This window comes from Watersipora subatra, chromosome 4, assembly GCF_963576615.1.
Source record: "Watersipora subatra chromosome 4, tzWatSuba1.1, whole genome shotgun sequence".
NCBI classification, from domain to species: Eukaryota; Metazoa; Bryozoa; class Gymnolaemata; order Cheilostomatida; family Watersiporidae; genus Watersipora; species Watersipora subatra.
The window spans coordinates 26,563,362-26,576,701 of record NC_088711.1 but is presented as its reverse complement, the minus strand read 5'-3'; the positions used below and the strand labels follow the sequence as shown (position 1 = coordinate 26,576,701).

Here is a 13,340-nt window from a genome sequence, read left to right as displayed (position 1 = left end):
ACTAACTATATGTATATAGTAAACTGTCAATACAAAAGTAGAAGCTTAAGCTTTAAAACAAAACTATACACAAGCTAGTGGCATTTAATATAATGTTTTACATTTGAAAGTTGCTTAGAAACTACCATAAAATGCAAATGATTAGTTTTTCCATCAGACTGGTGGCTCATGCACTGGTGGCTCTACATAGTAAAAACACTAAATAGGTAAGCTCTTTTATTTTAAAATTATTTTTTGTACAAAAACCTACCCCACTCTTTTTGAGTTTGTTGAACTTATGTTTGATCTTTCGAAGAGGATTAGATACAGCTGCATGAGAATGTGTGGTAGGCCTAGAGTCGGTACCTGCCTCGTCCATTGCTATGAATAACAAATAAACTAAAGTACATAATTCTACAGCTTTAATTGTGAAAGAGTGATAACAATTTTATGTGAGTAGAACTTTTTGAGCAACTATTTCCAAACAGCAAGCTCATTGAACAGCCATTTCAGTGACAATCTAGCTGTCTAAACTCGTTGCCAATTTGTTTCAAACTTCTCTCTGTAACCATACAACAATTTTTGCTACTAATTACTCAAATTCACTAAAGTCAAGTTAAGATTTTACTGTAAATGACATAACGCACGCAGAAAAGTCACGCTAGACAGTACAACAAGGATGTGATACCAGCCAAGCTATTCAAACATCCTTGATATTAGCATGAATTCAAGAAATCCAATCTATATAAATAACGCAGGCTTCTGAACTAACGCGTCGTTTATTCGTAACCATCCGATCCACTGAGAGTATTCTTCCATATACATATGTATGTATGTATCTCTGACAAGACCTACGGGCTTTCGCAAATAAGTTGCATGCGGTCCATCCTCTGTTTTAATGCATAATAGCTAGGCTATCTTTGATCTCGTAAAGTTTTGTCAACATTCGAACGCAATGCAACAAAAGTATATTTTGTAAGCAAGGTCTTGGGTCAAGGGTTATTTTCTAAAGGTGATTAATGTTTATGTGTGATACAAGTAGCAGTGAATCGGTATTACAGATAATGAAAAATTCTTCCCTTTAAAGTTTGCAGAAAGACTGAAACTTGTTTACGTATATTTGGCTTACCTATCTATATACGGTAAATACTGATTCGTCACCTTGTTGGACATCTTAACTCAGCGCCAATGACTTGAACACTGGTAACAATTCTCAGTCTATTGTCGTTGATGCTAAAAGGTATATGGTCGTACGTATTTACTATTCAGGCGTTTACCTTCCGTTAGCACTGTATTTTTTATGTTTGAGTGGTGTATTAAGTCAATGTTAATGGTCATATTCTCCATAATTATATGTATGTCCTTTTCGTGTCCCTTCGTGTATGTATTACATTGAATGGATATGTTTTTATTATATCTATGCATTGTTTTAATGTTATTTAGTTTTTTGGTATTGGCAAACTATACTTAATAAGAGTTAAAACAAAAGTAATCTATGAAGCAAGGTGGTCTGAGTGCTAGCCTTTCTATTTATTAAAATATGAGTATTTGGCCACATTACATGATACATATTATGGTTTTCATAGCATCTTATGTTACCACACATGTAGAAAATATGTTATATGTTTTTTAAATTACGATATCTACTTAGTCTGCATAGATTCTGTTCAGTGTTACTGGATTGATATTATATATTTGAGTTTGTGCGAACCTTTCATACTCTTTCAATATTTTACCACAAAGTTCATCTATTTATGGATTTATAAGCCTAATGTTTGATTTTTACTCTGTGATCGCATTAGTGCCTACTATATAAAAGTTGTTCAGTTAGACGCACTTGGTTTAACTTAGTTCAACTTGGTTTAAATGTTGGTCATTTTGAATTTTTGTCACAGCGCATGTAGTTTTTAGTCGAGTCTCATTTCGTAGCTTTATATTTTAATTAATTGACAGTTTAAATTTTTGCATTTGTGATAGTCACATTTGAAGTAACATTAAAGTTTGTCTGTCATTCGTCGGAATACTTTTTTCAAATTGCTGTGCTGACAATACCGTGCACACGATCTTAATAACTCGATTTGAAATTTTCAACTAATAGGTCTAACTTAAGTTCAGTGAATTACAACCAACACGTTATAAATGTAGATTACAAATATCAGTGGTTGTAAAACCGACTTTCGCAAGACACCCCAGATTACTCATTATTGATCAGAACTCACACAATCAGCAGTCACTGACATTTGTCCACTATGATGGCATTTATAAAATAAGTAATTGTTGTTTTGGAGTAATTACGGCTAGAACACCTTGTTTAATAGATGTTGCTGATGATGAGTAGGCCTATGTTTTCAGTTGAAACAGACCTGAATTTTCTAGGGCCAGAACAACATTGATAATGTCACAGCCTCTGTCTGAACAAATAAAAAAAATTTAAAATACTTCGATAGTAATATTAAGACCGAACTAGACTAGAATTTTCTTACTATTTCAATAGTAATGAGATGTTTTGCACTTTTTATTACCAGGGCAAATAAAAAAAATTGCAGTTGATATCTCTTTGTTTCATTTCTTTACTATTGCACCGACTATATGTGGCATGTCTTTTATAACATTTTGATCGGTTGACTGACTCAGTTTTTAGGATGCTGATAGTTTCATAAACTTTGTATTTAACATCATGCATGAACAATAGTTACATCAAAGTCAAATACTACACAAACAATGAAACCTTTACATATATGAGTTTTGCCTATACTTCAGGGATCTGCTTCAGGGAGTTTTATCTATACTTCAGTACCTATACTTCGGGACATGTTAAAATTGTCAAATGTTGGATTAAATATTCTTATATAAATACTGCAGTTTGCTCCGCAGCCTTAAAAACCTAGGATAACTTTTTTTAAATAGTGTAGATAACAACACATGACAATAAAATGAGCTCATTATATAAGACACATAAGAGAGACATGAAAAATGCCTTAATAAAGAAGTAAACAATGAAAGAGGTTATTGTGGTCACTTCGCCTTAGAAAGTGTGAATTTAGTGATGCATAGCTTCGGAAATAGAAGCATGAATAGAAATACATAACTTAGCTTAACCTAACTTACATTAGGTGAAGTTTAAACTAGCATGGCTTATGGCTCTATTATATATTTTTTACATTTTTCTCAATTTGTTATACCTCAAGCCTCTTCACACTCACATACAAAGCTGTGTTACTTTGAATTGTCTCATATGGGAAATTACTTGGGATATACTGTCAAATATTTGCACAAGTTTTAGATTTTATGTTAAAACTTTGTATGACACTACAAAGAGTTGGTATAAGATGTATTTTAATTATATGTATTAGCAAGTATATTGCAATGCAGGAGCAATGAAGTTGAGATTTATTTTGCAGATAGCTCAGATCCCAAATCATATAAATGGCTGAAGCTTGTAGCTACAAAGACTCTGGTCTTGATGTCAGTGAAATAGATAAATGGTCTGAGAGGCCGCACGCTCCAGTTCCTTCAGCTCAACGAGGTCCTCCTTTACTGAGTTCTCATGCCGGAGATCATGACGAGTACGTTTTCTAGTGCGCAAAACTACATTTTTGTGAATTTAGCTTTGTTGTTAGTTCTTTGCATGCAACTGCTAGATCATTCTATGGATGTGATGAAAATTTATTTCTTCACACGATTACCACCATTCTATTTTTCTAAACTTAACTTTTTGCTACAGTAATCTTTTGCAGTTTAGTTTGTGCGGCTCTAGTGCTTCACGAAGTAAAAAATGTTCATTAAAAATATAAATTAAAATTCTAAAATAGATAAATTTCTCTCGTACTCTGGCCCAGTGGGCTCTGTCTGTGAAAATAATCTTAATAAGTCATCTCAGTTCGCTGTTTTCTCGTTATGCTTTAGAAAGTGTAAATGTGTAAAGTGTTCGTAACAACCCTCAACATGCATCTTAAAGACTTTTGGCCCTCACAATTGTCTAATGAACCTAAAAGCAAGAGGAGAATGCTTGCGATTAACGAAATAGTGACTTTATTACATATGAGTTTATCAGTTTGTATCTCACAGATTTTCACTTATCACGAGGCGCCTTGTTTAGGGAAGGATTACTGTATTATGGTTAAAAACAGTTAACTATGTTGTATGTCATAACTGATGCTTCAATGTTGCAGTTTGATAGAGGCGTGTCCAAATCCCGCACCAGCGAAGCCAGCACGAAAGAACATTAATGTTATTCAGTGCATTGGATCCTCAGTTTCCCACGGCCTCGAGTCATTCTTCTACAAGTATGTGCTTATTTAAACGTAGATATAGAGATGAAGAGAAATTATAGAGAGATGTATGACTTGTCTTTCAGCAAGTCATACAGTGTTCACTCAGAGGTTTGGAGGTCTCTGTTTGTTGATTGTAGCTTAGGCTTTGGTATCGCGAGCAGACCATGGACGGTCATACTTTGCTGCTTTCTCCTCTCGGCTCTATGCGGTCTCGGTATGATACAGTTTGAAATGAAAGATAGCTCAGCTCCTATCTGGATTCCGGCCCAATCTAAGGTAAGTTGAGTACATGCAACCATAAGTATACACATATATTCTTCATAAAGTAAAAATTTATGTATAATTTTACAATATTACTCAGTTTAACGTTATGGGGCTATTTCACTTATCATTATTTTACTCATTGCTAGATTGTTTTTTGTTCTACAGCATGATAATTCTTGCGACCTTATGGAACATACCGGAACATTCTGTTAAGGTCTTTCATCTATTTGGTTAATTTGTTTTGCAGGTTCAAGCTAACCAGGAATGGGCTGAAAAGAACTTTCCATTAAAAACAAGATACAACATACTAATAGTCAAAGCAAACAATATTTTATCCGCTGGTGCTATTCGTGAGGTACGTAGGACCTTGGTTTTGTCACCCCAAACTTATGCTTTGAAGAAATGTTTGCTGATCGTAAGCTTTTGGGGACTTTGTAATAATTTGCTATGAAATAAAAGGGAGCAGTCAAACCTTGACTTATCATCACCTCTATGCACAATTCTTTTCTCAGACAAGATAAAATTTGATTAAATAGTTATCTCAACATGCAAAGTATTCTTCAACATCCTAAATCAAAAATTTCTCAAACATTACGATTTTGTGATAAAAAGTGAAAAAGTGCTGATTGCAATGGTAATGCATATTTTGTTAAAGGTTGACTTGCAACAAAATTCACATTACAGTTATTTGGTATTAAAAAGCTTACCGTGTCTTACTCTGCTGTGTTGTGGGTGCAAAATATGTGGAAATGTGATTACAAGCTCTTGAAAGCTAAAAAATAATAGTTAATTGCAGCCATCACAAAAACGCTGTAGGTTGGAATGTGTAGGGACAGAGACATGTCTAAAGACATGGATTTGATTAAAAGCATAGAGATGTTTAGGGACATGGAAATGTTTAGAGACATAGAGATGTTTAGGGACATAGAGATGTTTAGGGACATGGATTTACCTAGAAACATAGAGATGTCTATTGACATAGAGATGTGTAGGGACATGGATTGTTTAGCAGCTGAGACAAATTCATACACAACTAGCGGAATGCTCGGCGTTGCGCGGGTATTAAAAATCAGCTTATAAACAGTGACAGCTAATGTAGTTGCCTGCCACTTGCCATTAGCCTGGCACATTGCCAATAGCTAGTTTGCGTAAGCTTATTAATAAGAGCCGTGCGAGCAAGCATAAAATAATGTTGCGTCATAATGGAGAGAAGTAGCGTATTTTGGATATGATGGATATTGTTACGTTTCTAAATAACATAGTCCCATAATTCATTTGCAAGAATCAAAAATTGTTAATGACATTCTGAATGACTCAAACTTCTCTCTATCACCACAGTTGGTTGGTTGATTGCCGGGGTTCCACAAGCTGAATACTATTACTAGTAGTGTCATTGTTTACTTGTCACGGGCAGGATGTAAACTTGTTGGACTCCAGATAACCTTGACCTTGGTTACGTTATTACCTTCTTTGGGAGGATGCATTTTGTGATTTTGATAAAAATAACTAGTTATAGTTTGCATGATATTTTCACAAATTCTCTTTGCAGATGTATAACATTGACAGGATGGTAAAGAGCATGGTGGAATATAACAACTCAATCAGTGATGTGTACAATTATAATTGGAGCACTATATGCATTCCGTAAGCTGCTATGCTATAATAATAAAAGTCATTATTATTTTATATATATATATATATGAACTTAAGGAATATAGCTGCATGTATTCTATATAAAAGACATATAAATAGACTTAAAATCAAAGACATGCTGCGAGTCATTTACCACATTTTAAACTTGTCAATGTCTAGGGAGCTATTGGAGCTATAAGGAGACTATAAATGTAATCTTAAGTTTGTGTTTTTTTGTTTTTATGACCCAGTTTGTATTCGTTGATCAGATCTGTTTGTAGTTTAGTTTCAGTTTTTAGTTTAAACAGACATTTGTGCAGACAACAGACTTTGTATATTAGAACATAACGCTAATAATGCGTACATATTATCATCAGTAAGAAAAAAATTTTGTTAAGTTCAATTTATCTAATATAAAGAATGAGTTTCATTAGTTTTAATTTTATTCATATAATAATTCTTGAAGTATTACGCCTCATGTTTATCAAATATGTTTTGAATTCCTTTTGTTAATTTGCTAAATTCATTAGTGACATATTTTACTATCACATGGCTGTCATTCCTCTGGTGATGCTGGTTAGGTAGCTGGTGAGATATTAATTGCCTGAAAGTGTAAGCGACCATCTTTCTCCCATACCATAGCCATCTTTGTATTAGATGCGCAAGTTTTAATACACTTATGTTTTTCTATGGTGACCCATCTTGAAATTTAGTTGACTGTTATCACAAAAACTAATCTAAGTGTGGAAGGTTTAGCTATTTTAATTACAGAAATCCTCTCTTTTGTAGATACGGGGATGCTTGTGTATCGAGGAGTCTTCTGGAACTGTGGGAGTTTGATCAACAAAAGATAGGCGCTCTTTTATCTACGACACAAATAGTCAAGTATCTCGCCAGTGTAACTCTCAGCCCGGTTTATAATCTTCCATTTATCGCGGAGGACTGGCTCGGAGACCTAACTTATAATGTCGATGGGGAGATCATCAGTGCAAAGGTAGCGAAGATGGTCTACGCTATACAAGCGACGAGTGGCGATCAGATGAACACACAAATTGATGTAAGTGAACTGCTGCTCAGATCATTAATCACCAGGCTGTCCAAGCTTTGACTCAACCAACTATCTGGTACATCACTTATAATCTCACTTCTAGTTCACTAGTGGCATATTTGTGTGATGGCATATCATGACATCAGAGTACTCTCTCATGTCATGGTTTCGTTTTGGGGTTCTCATATCTTCTTTCCAAATAACCTTTTGCACATCTGCGCATTAAATTAGAAATTGAGCCCACCGTATAATTTTGTGCCGAGATAAAATTTTGTATTGCTGCTGTTTATGGTTTTAACAAAATTTTTCCGAATGGGTTTAAGGTCTGATGTTTCAAGTAAATTCATTTTGCTATCGTCTTTTTAGGCTCCGGATTTGCTGTGGGAGACACGATTCCTTGAATTAGCTCAAAAACTGAACGACCGAAAAGGAAATATAATTACATCCGTTGATGTTCAAGCTGTTCGCAGGTAAGACAAATCTCAAACCTTCCATGTCGCATTTAGAGAAGGGAGAGGAACAGCATGCACTTATTTGATGCCAGACTTTAATATTAGCTCAATATTAAGATTGGCTTGACCCGCACCCACCACCAGTTTGGTTCAGTTTAGTATTTGCAGTCTATGAGCCGACTACAATTTATGTGACATCCAGTAGTTGTGTCCCCTGGGAAGGCAACTCAACTCCTAATGTTTAAAATATGTTGCTACTCCAACATGGAGTTGCTTTCTAGGTATTTACACTTGTCATCAATCACTATTATTATGAGTTTTGTATTTATAATGATTGTGAATAGTAATAATGAATATGCTAATTTCCTTTGGCAGAATGTGTTTACACTGTTGAATCTTGCTTATTTAAAAATATTCAAATAGTTAATTTTCTCCTATGTATGTCACCAAAGTCCTATGAGTGCTGTTGCTAAAGATTTTTTTCTGCTGTTATTATTGACCCACAAACGTTATTGGAAGTTGACCTAATCACAAAGTCATAAGACCATTTTACAGTCATGCTTTTGTAACATCAATGGACTTGAATGTTTCTAAGTTGGCCAAGGTTTTATTGATTCACCATTGGCCTCTTATGAGATTCTGGGCTATAAAAGCAAAGGCCCAACTATTTAGCACAGTTTCACTTTCCCATTATTTTGCTGTACTCACTTTTCTTCTTTCATTAATTACAGTTTCAGAGATGAATATGACAAGTCGTTTGAAGCAGACATCGGTCTGATTGCTGCCGGCATTGGTATCATTGTGTGTTACGTCGCAATAATTATGGGAAAGTTTAATGAAGTGGAGCACAAGGTCAGTCACTCTACTTGTTAATTTTTGATGTGTACATTTACTGCTGTCTGTATCGACCAACTGCTTAACCCACAGCCCACAAACTATCATGACTATTTGCTCATAAGATAGTCAAGTTGTACTCTCCTGGTAAACACATATATATATATATATATATATATATATATATATATATATATATATATATATATATATACAGTCAAACATGGATAACTCGAATTTCACGGGACCGAGCAAAAGTGTTCGAATTATCAGAGCGTTCAAGTTATCAGAGCACTGTCACAAGTCCATGTATTTACTTATTTATTAGTAGATACATGTACATATGCAAACTATAATATAAATCAAAAGCACAAATGGCTTGTTTCAAATTAAATGCTTCTAATGTAAAGTTTAAAACGTTTTTATCAAAAAGTATAGAGATTTTTCTATCACTTGAGATTGGTTTGTTGTTTGAGGTGATGTTATTGCCAGGACGTTTTTTTTAGATTGACATTGGCAAAACTTGATCGTTGTTGAAATGCTCAAAAGAAAAGACATCTTTTTCTTTTGAGCGTTTTACCCACGATCAATTTTGCCGACTTTTCTTGCAGTTTATGCAACTTCTAGAAAAAGTTACCAAAGAAAAATCCCTTACTTTACCTGGGATTCGTTAAGAGCAACACTCCGAGGCAGTTCAATTAAAGGTTTTACGAGGTTTAACGGTACATTGTATATCACTCACGCTTTTTGAATGGATACTTATTGAATGTACACACGTATTCTGTGTTTAGGTCAAACGATGAATAGTTTTTTTTAGCTAAGACAACGTATACGTTTAATTAATAAATACAATTTTAAGACGTTTTAAACATTCAACATTCCGACGTTGATTCAACACGGAATCAGCGTCGGAAAACTATTCGTCACAAGCTAGCCGGGTCACGCACTCAAGGATTTTCGCCACGCACATACAAAACAACATGCTGTTTTTGTTTTGTATGTGCGTGGCGAATATCCTTGCGCGCGTGACCCGGCAAGCCCGTGCTATTAATCGTATAGCAGTATAAATCAAATTTGACCAATCCTTTAGAAAAGTCGTTGACAAAATTATTTTGCCGATGGTGGTAATAACAACGCTTATGAATTACGAAAATATGAGGTTTACCTCTATGGCTTTGAATAAAGTGATTTTCTAAAGCGATAACAACTGTTTCGGTAGCCGTTGGGCAAACAAACAGTTCGAATTAACAGTGTTGAGTTCGAGTTATCTATAGCAATTTATCATTACGTGGGAACGGACCAAAGAAACTGTTCGAATTAACCATGTTTTCGAGCTATCCGTGGCCGAGTTATCCATGTTTGACTGTATATATATATATATATATATATATATATATATATATACAGTGTATATATATTTCCCAAAATGTGTGTGTACGCATTCCAGCTATAGATCTTAAAATCTTGGGATAAAGATTCCGGATCCAAGAAGATTCGATCTCGAACCCTGCTGTTCACTAGACTGACACGCTATGTCGGTCTAGCGGTCAATTTCTGTGGTCTATCCACTAGACCACAGAAATTGAATTGCTACTTTGCCAATATAAGTCAGCATATGAGAGCAAAGACCCAACAGATTTGCGTACGACGTGGGTCATAGCATAACATCACGAGAAGCTGTTGCTCACATTATTAAACGCACTGGTTAATAGCGCCCAGGCTAATAGCAAGCAGCTCTCACTACTTCACATTGTTTATAAGACAAAACACTTTTCTCATGATATGCAGTTTGAGAGTTAGAAATTTAGAATGGCAAATGTTGTTATATGTTAAATACAAATCAATTTTCTGTCCAAAGACTTTTCTATTACCCGGGCGATGCCGAGTAGCACAGCTAGTACAATATAATATTAGATTGTTATCAATACAGGATTTACCGTTTAAAACATGTTAGTGCTTTAGAACGGGAAATAATGATTGGTATATGTTAATTTTGTATTCTATACAGCTTCATATCGCCAGCATTATTGTTGGTTTCCATCAGAGTTGCTGCGCGAATTTAATTTGTTAGTGATTTTATTAAAGAAACAATTTTTTTGAATGCAGTACTTTCCATGCATAATAAATAAAGTGTCAAGTCCACTTATATATGTTTTTAAATCTCATCAGTATCACTGGAGTATTATAATTAAATTTTTTAGCCTTCCAAGTTGAATTATTGTTGTTTTTTAAACAGCCATCAGTATGAGACTAAAAAAGCTGAGCTTATTTAGATTGTTTCACTAATCTAGTTTCAGTTTCTAAATAAAATAATATTCTTGTTCTTGTGTATAAATTAAATACAATTTAATGGAACATACAGTATGTACTGTGTAAAAATATCTGTTATTATTTTATAGTTTTTTCTTTTTAAATGTTCTCAATTTTATTGCCTGGACGATGTCAGGTTAAATCACAGGGGCAACTGGGATGAGGATCAAGCTTGCAGACCTGAAAATTCTGAAAATTATTTATTTTTATGTTTGCAAAATATCATCCTTCATTTTGTAAATAACCATTTCTACTCAATTACTAAGTTCGTTTCAGTTTTCTGTTAAATAATTTTTAATTGTTATATTCTTATGTAAGTTAATATGGTGCTGGTATGTATGTATTAATATTTCAGGTATATTTAACATTTGTTGGCGTGTTTGGCATTGGTCTGGCTATACTGGTTTCATATGGACTCGCCTCTGCATTGGGCCAGTTCTACGGCCCCATTCATCCCATTCTGCCTTTCCTTCTTCTCGGTGAGTTTTGGTAAATTTTCTTCTTCTGTTTTTTCGTATATCCTCATATATAAGCCGAGCTTAAAACTGTAAAAAAGTTACCCAACCAAGAGGTCGGTTTATAAACACATAATTTTGATCGCACTCAGATGAAACGACATTACGCTAACGTAATCCAAACCACCACAACTCGAATCATGCTAAGCATGTGGCTGTTACAGTTAATTCTAGACCTTACTGAGAGCTTGTGCTTTACTGTTCAGCTTTTGTTCTCACGATAAGAGCATGCACGCGAACCAGTGCTTAGTTGGTAATAGTACGCTGTGACAGCAATAACAGTCTGTCATTGGTTGGTCATGCATGCGATCACTTGCGTTTTTACGCTCATTACGTACAACTTGTTACTTGCATTTTATTAGCATTTCTGCTAGCACATATGGAAAGATTAATATTATTAATACATGGAAAACGTGTCAATAATGGTTATCATTTTCATTAGTTCATTTCTGCAACCTTTTGCTGTGGTAGGTGCATATGGCATGTTACGATTTTTATGGTCGGTTTATATGCAAGTTTTTTATGAATTCTCCATTTTAGGACTGTTCTTTGAGGGTCGGCTGTTCTTTTTGGTTGGTTATATGCGAGGCTACACTGTATTTCCTGTTGCTTCAGCGACATAAGAACCTGTTTTTATTTAATATACTATATATACTAGGTATACATGTCTTACACGCGTGTAAGACATTAGCCTGTGTGGAGTACAATCAATGTGAAAGGTAAATTTTCACTGGTACGCTCTTGTGTGCAAGCCTCTGTTAGATACGGCTTGCTTTTGAGAAATCTTTTTTGTTCATTGTACTTGCTCTCATCTAAACCTGTCACCTGGCATCTGCTAGTCATAGCCATTAACACCAAAGAGACTGCACTGCAGATACTCCCAGCCATTTACATTAGGGAAACTATCACATGTATATATGTATATACATGTATATATGTATATACATGTATATATGTATATACATGTATATATGTATATACATGTATATATGTATACACATGTATACATGTATCAATATGTATGCATAAAGCTTTACTGGCATTAGTAATCAACAACAAAATGATGTTTTTCATTACATGCCATAAACATGCCTAAACAAAAATGAGAAGACAGAAATCAGGAATTATTGAGTGATTTGAACATGATTGTTTTAAAGTTGATAATCTAATAGTATTGCAGAGGAGTCGGGATAGTGAATTGAAGAGTAAGGTAACAGAAAGTTCATAAACTGAAACATACGATGGTGGATGTAGTATGTTGGTGTCATGGAATAGAAAATGATGTTTGTCATATGTGTGGAAACATAAATATAAATATTCTGGATGTTTACGCGGCATTTTAAAATTTGTAACAATTGCAGATGCGAGCAGGTTTTAAATCACATAAAGATTTAAAGCACATAAATTACATAATTTTTTTATTATATATTTTAATACATCAGAGTCTTGGCTTTCGAATGAGCCTATATTCAATACACAGAGAATAATTGAACTATGAAAAACGGGGTGTCAAAAGTACGTCCTGCAAAAAAAGCACTTGGTTCAGGTACTCAAAATGTGTCGTCATAATTCTCATTTAGCCTTAAACCATAACTGTCACGAACAACTTTTATCGTATTTACTAGGTAAATTAGACACGCTGATTCCGATTTTGTGCTCAAAATAAAGATTAGTTCACTAACCTTCAAAGTCATTTAGGCTTTTTTAAAGCGTTTCAATATCCGTTTCAAAAACAACACAATCGGCATTACAAGCTCCGCCCATAAATATGTGACGAAACCTAGCTTTTTCAGAAACGGAAGTTAGAAATGTTTAGTCCGATTTAGAATAATAGAGATGGGTGTCTTAAAACCCATTATTATCTAAATCCAGCCTGTAAAATAGTTTCAGTTTTTTATGAAAGGGATATAAACTATTTAAAATTGCTCGCAGCTTGTTTTATGATGTTTAAATGGGCTGGACGCCGAGAAAAATGAGCTCAAAAAGCGCGGTTTTATCACGAGCTAGCGTTGTTATTGCGCTTTTTAAATAT

General features: G+C 34.4%; 2 protein-coding genes across 3 annotated transcripts in view; one reads left to right on the top strand and one right to left on the bottom strand.

Annotated features, from left to right (window-relative positions):
- LOC137394986 (multiple C2 and transmembrane domain-containing protein 1-like) overlaps positions 1-383 on the bottom strand; it is a 28,299-nt gene extending 27,916 nt beyond the window's left edge. The window contains exon 1 of the mRNA XM_068081767.1: positions 251-383. Coding sequence (XP_067937868.1) covers positions 251-358 — 108 coding nt within the window. The 5' untranslated portion in view covers positions 359-383. The remainder of the gene's footprint in view (positions 1-250) is intronic.
- Positions 384-975: 592 nt separating this feature from the next.
- The window catches only part of LOC137393355 (patched domain-containing protein 3-like), a 49,239-nt gene continuing 36,874 nt past the window's right edge, over positions 976-13,340 (top strand). Inside the window, exons 1-10 of one of the 2 annotated variants that reach the window (XM_068079870.1) lie at positions 976-991; positions 3,381-3,545; positions 4,152-4,265; positions 4,391-4,529; positions 4,765-4,872; positions 6,067-6,161; positions 6,939-7,206; positions 7,564-7,667; positions 8,381-8,501; positions 11,149-11,272. In XM_068079870.1, the coding sequence (XP_067935971.1) occupies positions 3,406-3,545; positions 4,152-4,265; positions 4,391-4,529; positions 4,765-4,872; positions 6,067-6,161; positions 6,939-7,206; positions 7,564-7,667; positions 8,381-8,501; positions 11,149-11,272 (1,213 nt within the window). In that variant the 5' untranslated portion in view covers positions 976-991; positions 3,381-3,405. Of the gene's footprint in view, positions 992-1,053; positions 1,220-3,380; positions 3,546-4,151; positions 4,266-4,390; positions 4,530-4,764; positions 4,873-6,066; positions 6,162-6,938; positions 7,207-7,563; positions 7,668-8,380; positions 8,502-11,148; positions 11,273-13,340 lie in introns of those variants that run through there. The other variant, XM_068079869.1, reaches the window with a different exon arrangement.